At 38.2% G+C, this 10922-nt stretch overlaps 1 protein-coding gene across 1 annotated transcript; it reads right to left on the minus strand.

Annotated features, from left to right (window-relative positions):
* Window positions 1-122: 122 nt before the first annotated feature.
* On the minus strand, window positions 123-8583 carry moxd1l (monooxygenase, DBH-like 1, like). The gene is made up of 13 exons (XM_037751332.1): window positions 7563-8583; window positions 7302-7448; window positions 5191-5343; window positions 4652-4741; window positions 4202-4357; window positions 3971-4073; window positions 2631-2797; window positions 2426-2514; window positions 1400-1496; window positions 1191-1250; window positions 904-1013; window positions 685-784; window positions 123-581 (listed from the first exon to the last, which is right to left on the minus strand). The coding sequence occupies exons 1-13, from the start codon at window positions 7830-7832 to the stop codon at window positions 426-428; spliced, it is 1698 nt and encodes a 565-aa protein (XP_037607260.1). The 5' UTR covers window positions 7833-8583; the 3' UTR covers window positions 123-425.
* Window positions 8584-10922: the final 2339 nt, after the last annotated feature.

The raw sequence follows: 10922 nt of genomic DNA on the forward strand, positions 1-10922 counted from the left end.
TACTGTAGAATCATGGCAGCCTGGTTTGTGAAGAGGACCTGCTTTGTATGTAGATATGAAGGGCTCATTCTAAGGTAACGAAAACACAACAATTCTTAGTTTTAGGTGATTATACACTAAAGAAAACATACTTATTAATATTATATTACATTTCTGCCAATAGATCCCCCTAAATGCTACACACGGCCCCTTTAAAGTAAGACAGGAATGTAAATCCCAATATATAAATCAATGACAGTTACTAATGATATGACACCTGATCTGTGATTAATAATCAATACCAAAGAGAAAAGCTATGCTATGAAAATATAGAGCCTGTCCTGTAAAGTTGAATATACCCCTGTTGGATACAATAGAGATTTTATCAACTGTGCCTTCCTTTATCACGACTGCAGTGGTTTGGATCTGTTGCTCATACAACCACGTTACATTATTGCAATCGAGAGTAGCAGAAGTATGATTCCTGCTGGGTTCACAATCCAGGAAGTGCCGCTGGTCACCGCGCCCGGAAATTGACAATTGACAGTAGGTGTCTTCATCATCTCCCTGACAGTGCCATTTGGGTTAAATACGTATTTGTCCTGTGAAAAAGAAAAGGTGATAAGGAAATGACAGACAGGGGACTCCACAGTTTTAAAAACTAAAAAATCTTCAACTAAACAAACCGTTCAGACTGTCACTTACTTCTTCATTACCGGCGTACTGAATGTGTGGATGGTTCTTTATGAAACTCTCCTGCTCAGCAATTTTATCCTGGTCTGAAGTTGTGGTGTCTTCAGACATGCTGTCAGAAATAGAGCTACTTTAAAAGAGCATCAAGATACATCTGCTTGAAGAAAATATGTACCAGCACTGGTGCAGTCTCAGCAGAAATATGAGGTGAAGGACTGCATCGGGGCTTACAGGTAACTTGTGGTGATTGCAGTTGGGGTGCTGTGGCATGTGGTGACCTTGATTGCAGGGTAGTAGAGGAGGAAGGCCAGGCACATCTCATCAGTAGTTGCTAACCCCATCTGAAGGAGGAAAATGTGAAGTATGGCAGGCAATAAAGACACAGGATTCTCTTTATACATGTGTATGGATTTAAAACATAATGTATGATGCCATGGAAATATGAAAGCCAGGTCTTGGACAACACTGATTTAATTTAAAGCACATTGTATAATGACATGAGGTCATACAGTATTTACCCGAGTGACATTGGTGCGATTGGTAGTACTGTAGGTGCACTCCACTGCAATTTCATCACCCTGTAATGGGAGACAAGTAATGTGGCTTGATAAATTATGGAACATTGTTAATAGTATAAAGTTTTTAACAACTAATAGCTCACTAAATAAATTAACTGCGTTGTAACATATGGGCATAATATCTGGGCATGGAGGCAATAGAGACTTACTGGCTTTATGGTCTTGATTTTTCCCAAAAGGGTGCCCTGCTGTAGCCCAAAGTCGTAGTTCTCATCCAGGGCCACGAAGTGTATCTGCTTTCCATTTCTACAGAGACCAAGACGTATGAAATAAGACTATGTTTACAAGAAAACAATGCTACAATTCATAATCGGTATCAAAACTGGATTTTATCCCAAAACACAATTACCTTAAACTCATTATTTAAAGGTGCAGTTGGTAGAAATGCAGCAAATATGATTAATACAAATATTTTTTTGGAAACTGCACTATATCCTGACAGTAGTGCATGAGACAGGTAATCTGAAAAAAAATCATGTGCCTTTGTGTCCTCCGATGCTCCTAATGGCATCTGTAAGTTTTCACAGACCGGAGGAAAACAACCAATCAAAGCCGAGCTGGAGCCTGCCGTCTCTGAGCAGCTGTCAATCACTTGCAAACTCCGATCAAACGGTCAAACTAGGCAGCGCTGATCAAATATGAATCAATATTCTGTTACTGTAATGCCTATTTCTCGCCTCAAATGTTTTTTTAGAAACATCTTGTAGTGTACTGTTTAGCTGTAAAATGAGAAAGTTTGTGGCCCGGCAGCCATGTTGAGATCAGTTTAGGAAATACCAAGCACCGCCCACCAGCCGGAGCACAGCCAATAGGAACGCTCTCTCTCTGAAATGACCTGTGATTAACCAAAGTCTCCTGTCACGGGCTAGATTTTTTAAAGCCTGAAAACAGAGCCATGAGGAGGTGCAGAAGTCTAGTTTTCTCTGAGAACACTTGAATTACAATATGCTGAAAGGTTATTACGTAATTTTTGCGCAATGACGCCAAAAACATTCTGCCTATTGCAGGTTTAATCTTCTTCTTTCTTGTTCGCTTGTCCATCGAAATCCGATGATGACTTTGATTTTACTGTTACCAAAAATTTGTTACTGTGTTTTTACAAAACCAAGTCAGTTTTAATTCTTCAGCTTCGATACTGACTGATATAAAGCAAATTCCCAATCTCTCTTTCTTACCTGTATTGGGCAACTCTGACTTTCCTCCCAACCAAGTGAGTGTGAAGCATCACACCAAACACTTGCAGATCAGGCACAGGATTCACAAGCTAGGGGTGGACAGTAAACACTATCAGGACCAGAGTCATAAGCAACAAGAAAAACAACTATTAACTACTTGTCTAAGTTATTATAATAAGTTAATCCATACTGAACCACTACAGACCTGTGAGAAGAGAGAGGTATTGCACACACCGTAGGTGCGGAATTGATTGGCTTTCGGAGGGATGTCGTAGTTCCCAACTGGCGACACACCTGTGTTCAGGATGCCCGCATTATACTTCCGGAGTTTGGCTGTATAGTGCAGCCGCAGTCCTGAGCTGTCTGTCCGACCTAAACAGAAAAAGACATGAGTTCAAAAATGTTGCATCTTGGTCATGTGATGAACACCTCACTTGAAGCCACTTTTCTTCCGTAGCATGGTGATGTCACCAAGTAACACATTTCCATAATAACTGCCTATAGCGGGTCGTTTTGCGCCCTCAAACAAAGCTAGCTAGAGCGGAGCTGGAGCGGAGTCCGAAGAGTTTGGTTCAGTTGACCAATCACAACAGAGTGGGCAAGCTGACCAATCAGAGCAAACTGGGCTTTTTGGAGGGGAGGGGGGTCATGAGCTCAAACAGAGCGTTTCAGACAGAGGGTGAAAAGAGGTGCTGCAGCACAGCCACTATGAGAAAAATGTAAGTGTTTTTTTTTAACATTAACGCATTTAAACATGTTCTAGTAGAAACCCAAAATACAAGTATGAACCTGAAAATTAGCATAATAGGTGCCCTTTAATTTAATTTATTCACTCACCTATTTATTTTATTCAATGTTTCTGCTTCATTTTTTACCGTATACTATCCCATTTATTCTGTGCCTCTCTACTTATATGTCTTATTATCCTCATAATTAGTAGTTGGTCTGTATATTATTGTATGAGTGACTGTTTTGTCATTCGTAATATGTAGAGTTTCGTGCATATATGGCAACACTCAGGGCTCACTTTCCCACTACCTCTGCCAGCAAATGGGGCTACTGACACATGGGACTTATATGTTTTATTTATTATTTTATTTTATACCTATTCATTTATTTTGAATTTTGTACTGAATTACTTTCACCATTGTGTTTTCACAGGTTGTGGAACAGGGTTGGCTGGGGTTATTGCTGTTTGTAATGCCCTGTAACTGCTGCAAAAATGTAATAATATATATATATATATAAAAAAGAAAAGTATGAACTCACAAGAGAAATTCTGCATTATAAACTGGAGGTTTGGCGCTTACAAGGAGCAAAGGCAGGGAGGATTTAACACAGAGATGCTATTGCCAAAAATACTAGGAACTTGACCTGTACTAAGAACTAAAACTCAGCATATTTCAGCAGTTTGAGCCATTCAATCTGTCATAGAATCAATACATGTCTAATCTGTAACCAATATTATATGTGTACTTTGTAATATCACAATTCAAGAATAGGATATATATATAGAAAGTGTGAAAAAGGAACTGCAGTATTTACCTTTTTCATTGTTTATGTTATTGTAGTGGATTTCCAGCCTATAGAATGTTTTACTGTTCGCACCTCCAAAAGGAATACCCACATTTTCTGGAAGCTCAAACACCTGAGGAATCAGGAATAAAATGTGGATCAGCTTGCACATAGTACAAAACTGACATGAATATACACAGGAGAACACAGACAACAAAATGGATCCAAGCCTTCAGAGATAAACACTTGATTCTCCCTCACCCCTCCTCCCACTCCCCATGCAGCCACCACCCCGTAGCAGTGGTCCCCCAGGTTGCCCATGTAGCACCACCCGTCGTATGGCTCCGTCACGAAGGGGGGGCAGCTGTACAGCAGCATGTGGTGCACAATGTCAACGTGCTCGATCACTGGTTCAAACTGAGGAAAAGTATAAGGATAGATTTGGTACAGAAGGAATGAAAAATGGTGAATGAAGGTAGAAATAAGTATGAAAATCGTAATGCTTGTACTTCATTTTTCAGCTAGGAATTAATTAATGACACTAACTAATACAAATAAGTATTGTCATTGTTGTCAGACTTGTTTTGCATTTGAAACCCCAGTATATGGTGTGTAAATCCAACATCTCATGTAAAGAACAGCATTAAATTGCTTATTTTGATTAATGGTGACAGATGAGTGATGACAATAACATGAAGAAAGGATGATTACCTGATATACATGATATATTGTGTTTGGATCTAAGTTTGGAAACTTCATGACCTTGCAGTGGTAGTAGGTATGATTCTGAGGGATAGTGATCTGCAAAAAATAAAGATGAAGGTGAACAAAACACAATTCGCCTTTGTCTCTGGAGCTACATTACATATTTAATAATTACTTATTATATATAATCATGATTTATTAGTTGGTTTATAATTTGTATTAAGAATCTGAATCTGCAAAGTAACTAATAGTAACTAGTAACTAATACTGTCAAATAAGTATAAAAGAGTAAAAAGTAAAATATTTGCCTCTGAGATGTAGTGGAGTAGAAGTACAAAGTTACATAAAATGGAAATACTCAAGTAAAATAAAAGTACCTCAAAATTGTGCTTAAATACAGCGCTTGAGTAAATGTACTTAGTTACATTCCACCACTGACTATAATGTATTCCAGCTCTCCCGTTAGATAATGATAAGTGAGCTATTCAAATTCCTATAAACATGCCTTGTCTATCATTGTCACAACAGTTTTCAATGATTCCTACATTGTCCACCGTGGCGCTGAGATAGTTGGAGTTGGTTGAGGTTGTCCTGGGCATATAGTTCAGCAGGTTGAGTTCCTTGGTGCCTCTACGGGCCCCGTGGTAGCTGTATTCATCTTTTTCTCCGTAGCCGTAGATAATTTTAACAGGCTTGACCTATAAAAGAGATGCCGATTTTAATCAACGAATATTATACAATACAAAAGTGGCAACATGAGAGGGCTTTCATCGGGGGACAAGGGATGAGGCGTGTTCCTGTGTTCTCAAAACTGAGAAATCAAGTCTCTATTTACCTTAAAGAAACTACTTATTTTTTTTTAAACTCAAGTGATAAAAAGTGACGGTTTAAACTTCTGACTTCATACAGCAAAGGTGTTCTATAGGTGTTCTTCTATAGCATTCCATGTGTTCAATGCAAAGCAGAATCTTGCGTGCCTCTTTCTTTTGTTGCCATTGTCTTCCTATCTGAAAACACCCAATTCAATGCCCGGTATTGAAGAACATTCACAAAAGAAGTATACATGGGTACAATCAGGAAACTTGAGCTTTACATAAAGATCAGCAATACAAAGGACTCTAGTATTACAAATAATAAGGCACAACGGTGGAGAAAATGGGAAAAGTTGATACAGGTTAAAGCTCCATGGTGTAAAATAACAAACAAAGTTTAAGGTTAAGTGAGGTCTAATGAGTTGAGGAGGGATGTTGCCCTGTAGGCATGGTGTTGTTCCCATAGAAACAGCAGCCTCCGAGAGGGGGTAGCAACCACCCTTACAAGACATATAGTTCATTAAAGGTGCTATTGATAACACTGATTCTCCCTCCCCCGTTCCATTGCATTTACTTCACAACAAGTGGTTGCCAGGCACTTACCGTCAATCTCAGCCATTTATCCATTTTTTCCACACTAACTGATGACCAAAAGATAACGCGGGATAAAAACATTGTTTTACTATTGGCCAATAAACATCAGATATCTTCCACAGAGAAAAAGAAAACATTAATTTTGGACCCGCCAAAAGTTTTAAAATGATTAATTCGTCATATTAATTTTTTTCAGGAAAAGACATGTACTTTTATTCTCCACCTTTCTAAAAGCTCTGTGGATGTATTTTTTTTTTTTTAAATAATAATCTATATAAAAATGTTATCAATAAGACATTTAATCAATTATTTTGTACTGTATAAAGTTTCAACCAGTCTGACATTTTTCTGACATCATATGGCAAGGACATTTCCAATCTCATCACATATTCAGTGGGATTTTGCAATGAAACTTGACCGGAAGAAATAAAAGATGCTTAAAAGCAAGTCATTGAAAAATCACTGTATTTCTCAAGCAATTTTTTGCACCAATGGTAACTGAAGTTGATATTGTACGAATGCAACATCGCTGCAGGTGCTCACCAGCTTTACATTTAATATCGCACATGCAGAATATATACTGTAAAACAGTAATTCCCAACCGTTTTCTCTCAAGGGACCCCTTTTCTATCATTGAGTAAACTGACGACCCCTGACTAAGTGCAAAATGGATATTTCATATTATATTCAATTCATAATAACAACAGTACAGAACAACTGATAAACTGTACAATTAACCAAAAAAGTGAACGCAATAACTGGAGGAAGTTTGTGTAAAACAAGAAATTTGTATGAAAATTTAATTATTATTTTAGGAACTTTTAATACAATCATCTGTCTGTGTTATGTATTTTTTTTTAACAATCATACGTACTTAATAGGCTTATTCAGTGTTTTCTTCTCCCTGACGCTTGGCCATTGTTCTATTAGCTCTTTGTTTGTTTTAACTTTGTACTTTTCTAATGCAGGACGAGGCTGTTAAGCTTTAGCTTTTGTTTAGGTCTTCATCATTATCGCCCTTATCCCGTTTATATCTTAAATAATAATCCAAACTTTTAACAATTTCATTTAGTTTTGTTCACAGGAATTAATTAAATCCTGACATTTAGGACAACTGCACATTTTTTAAAAAAAAGTTCTTACACCCCTTAAAATCAAGAAGGCCTGGTGACCCCTAACGGGGGTCCTGACCCCCAGGTTGGGGACCAGAGCTGTAAGAAGTTGGGAGAGAAAATATGTGAATGTCTTACAGTGATGTCGAAGTCTTGGGCATCACACGCCTTAATGGGCCTCTGAACGGTCATGATGGTTTGACCTTCACTCTCAATCAGAGAGAGGAGAGTGTAGCTCTGCTGGACATCCACCACCGGCATGGAGTTCCCTGTGGCATGACGATCCTAAGGGACAAAAAGTCACAAGACTTTGGGTTATATTTGCTGTTGAACCTGGAAAAAATAGGAAAGGAAACATAAAACAAGACATGCAGTTGTTAATATCTGGTGATGACTCACTGAGAAGTAGGTTCCATTGGGTCCAACTCCCCCCATGAGGATGTCTGCTCCAGCCATTCCTCCGTTCGGACTGAAGCCAAAGCCCACCCAGCCTGTTGTGTTGACGATGAACTTGAGTGTAATGTTTCCTTGCAGGTTATCAAAGCCCCATTTCAGGCAGACCATATGGTTATTGTCTATGTAGTCCATGAAGGGCAAGTTTGGGTCAGACGCCCCCGCTCCTGCTGTCCAGACCGAGAGCAGGTAGAGGAGAGGAAGAAGAGAGCGCATGATGTCTCTGTGAAGTTGGAGATCTTCAAACTGAGCTCACTGTCTGCAGAGCTGCCAAACGCCCTCCTGTGCCCTCCTCCAACACACCTGCGTTGCTAGATGAACTCAGGTGATACAGGCAAAAAAAAAATGCTCAGTCATTTGTGGAACAAAACAAACACTGTATGCCACTTTGGCTGCGGCCTCGCCCACATTTTGCTATATTTCACTATAAATTCAATGATTTCTTCAAAACTTATTCTCAGTCTGTCACTGTCTTGGATGTCAGAGCTGTGAAAGTTAAAGTCTTTTCATAGAATTACACACCCTCGTTCTGTCTTTTCTCAACGGGCTGTGGGTCAGGTGAGCTGCTGATTTCACCTACTTACTGTATCCCCTCTCATTGATGTCAGCCTGTTCCACCGGTTCTCTCACATGGACAGACAAATGAGACCCCTCAGGTGTTTGATATATGAGGAGGTGACGAGGAGGGAGCAGGAATGAAAGTCATACCTTTCATTTTGGCCAAAGTAAAGGTTGTCAATATATTAACTCTTGCCAAAATGAAAGGTAAACCCCTCATCTCCCCTTTCTCTTTGTCACCTTCTCATATATCAAACACTTGATTCCAGCCAAAACAATTTCATTTTATAGGAATAGTGTGATCATTCTTTGAGATGCTCAGAATTAAAAGTAACTGTTATTTTCACTCACACTCTCGTATATATTGTATATCTTTATTATTATTATATACAGAGCACACACTTCAACTATCTCTGGCACTTCAACGTTAACATAAATGTCTTTCAGCTTAAAATATTACTTTACTGACAGCTAAAATACTGACACAGTGCAATTAAAGGAACAGTGTGTAGGATTTCGGGGGATCTATTAGCAGAAGTGCAAAACCGTGGTACCGCCAGCCACCGTCTGACTTCCGTTGCTCCTACAGTAGTGTTATTAAGGTAAAGATGGCCTCTGAACGAGGTGAACAGCGTTACCAAGGCTTTTGCACTCGACGGCTCATGTTACCGCAGTCTTGGAAAGGGAGGCGTGAGGGGAGGGGTACTCAGTTGGTTGCAGCCTGTAACCGCACAACTAGATGCTGCCAAATCCTACACACTATCCCTTTAAACTATGTCTGGAGATTCAATGTAAACTTTCAATCTTTTGCACCTCAACTGCTTTCAGCGCTTACATACATACTGAGGATGTAACTGCTTACAGGGCTGAAACTTGAAATAAAAAATTCAAATTCATTGCTTTCAGCAATTGTGCTTTAACTCACTTCAACGGTTTTCGGCTCTACGCTTCGAGACACTTCAAACCCTTTCAGTGATTCAATTTAAAATGCAGCTCACATTCAACATCTCAGATGCAAATAATTAATTTTTAAGGCATTTTAAAGGGGAGACACTACAGGTGAATAGGGTAAAAAATGTAACTAATTGATATCACCAAACTTCCCCAGTTGATTACTTACATTAAGAAATTTGTTTTTTGTATTACACATTTTCTGAAAATGAATGTTTAAAGATGCAAATGAGGCATTATCTTATTAAATATGTGCTAATTTGTATACGATTCTCAGAACAGAAATCTAAACATTGGATAATGCCAGGTTCAAAACTCTTGTTTCAGTTGTTGACCTATTAGAGTCAAAGGTTTTACAGAGGAGATTTTGGATACCTCTTTGTATCACTCCATAAATAAGAAAATACTGTCAACAACCATGAAAAAAATCTATTTTGCCATGTTTTTAATGATAAAATGCTCTATAAATCAGGCTATGAATGATATATGAACAAACCCCTTTGTAAAAACCTTCAGAATATAGATAGGAATGAAACTAGAAAGTTTGGTAAATGTTACTGAAGTGGAGATTTCTGGCTCAGATTTTTTTTTTGTTGAGAAAACAGCCTCCAAGATATGTATTGTAAAATTCCATACATATTGAATATGGTGAATATGGTAACATTTTAACTAATAGATATCACCATGAAACCTCCTCAGTTGATTACTTACATTAAGACAAATATTTTTAAAATATGTTTAAATATGCAATAAGGAGAAATCTGCAGATGTAAATAGACAAAGTGAAGTAAAATACATTTTTTGGGTGTTTTCTTTACATGTTTTCTTTTAAAAAGTGCCTCTCCTTAACCTGCAATTTCTAGAGCAGGCTTAAATGTCCTTTAAAAATATAGCCTTTTTCTAATTTTGTAGTAAACAGCAAAGAGTGAATAGAAAAATGTGAGCTGGACTGAATAAACATTATTATTACTGCTATTGTTGCTTTGTTTATTGTGTTTTAACTTGATGGCCAAAAACTTGGACAGTAGATGCATTTAATACCGGCTATGTATCTGACCCTGACCACAGAGATATCAATGATGGACCTTGCTTGTAATGTAATAGCACATTGAGCCCAGCAGAGGCTGACTTCAGCACAATAAATAAGTTCAGGGTGACTCCCTTTCAGCCGTTGAGCCAGCTGTGAGCTGTCAACAACAGTAAACACACTACAGGATCTGCCTTCAGATTATTATAATATATATATATAATAATATCTGGGCGTGAGATAAGCAGAAGGTCTACATTATTAGAGGAGGAGAAACTGTACCTAGCTAACTTTCAAATTAAACTAGATGAATTATTCAGACAAAAAGCTAAAGGTGCATTTATCATGTCTAGAACAAATGGCTTGAAGAAGGGGAACAAAATTAATTTCAATTCATTATTCAATTTAGAAAAACATAATTCTAGCACTAATGGGTTATTACAGAGGTCTACAAATTAATATCCAGTCACTGTAGTAAATAAAAAAAAAAAAATGATACAGCTCTATGTTTTGCCAAGCATCTGCTGATACCTTTTTGAACTCTCCGAGAGTTAAATCTATTGATACAAATGAAATGGAGTTATGTGGTAAACCTATCACTCAGAATGAATTAATGATAATGGATTTGTTTTATTGTTAGACTTCCACAAAGCTTTCGACACAGTGGAGCATCCATTCATTTTACAAACTGTGGACTGCGGTCCATACTTGGATATGTGGGGACTTGAACCGACGACCCCCCCGGTTCCCAAATCAAGCCAGGGACTGAG

This window comes from Sebastes umbrosus, chromosome 18 (genome assembly GCF_015220745.1).
Source record: "Sebastes umbrosus isolate fSebUmb1 chromosome 18, fSebUmb1.pri, whole genome shotgun sequence".
In the NCBI taxonomy this organism is placed as follows: Eukaryota; Metazoa; Chordata; class Actinopteri; order Perciformes; family Sebastidae; genus Sebastes; species Sebastes umbrosus.

Coding starts and splice junctions, on each gene's coding strand:
- moxd1l (XM_037751332.1), bottom strand. CDS start 7,832: ATGCGCTCTCTTCTTCCTCTCCTCTACCTGCTCTCGGTCTGGACAGCA. Junction 1,497..2,425: donor GTCAGAGTTGCCCAATACAG/GTAAGAAAGAGA, acceptor TGGTCTCTGTAG/AAATGGAAAGCAGATACACT. Junction 1,014..1,190: donor ATCGCACCAATGTCACTCGG/GTAAATACTGTA, acceptor TTCCTCCTTCAG/ATGGGGTTAGCAACTACTGA.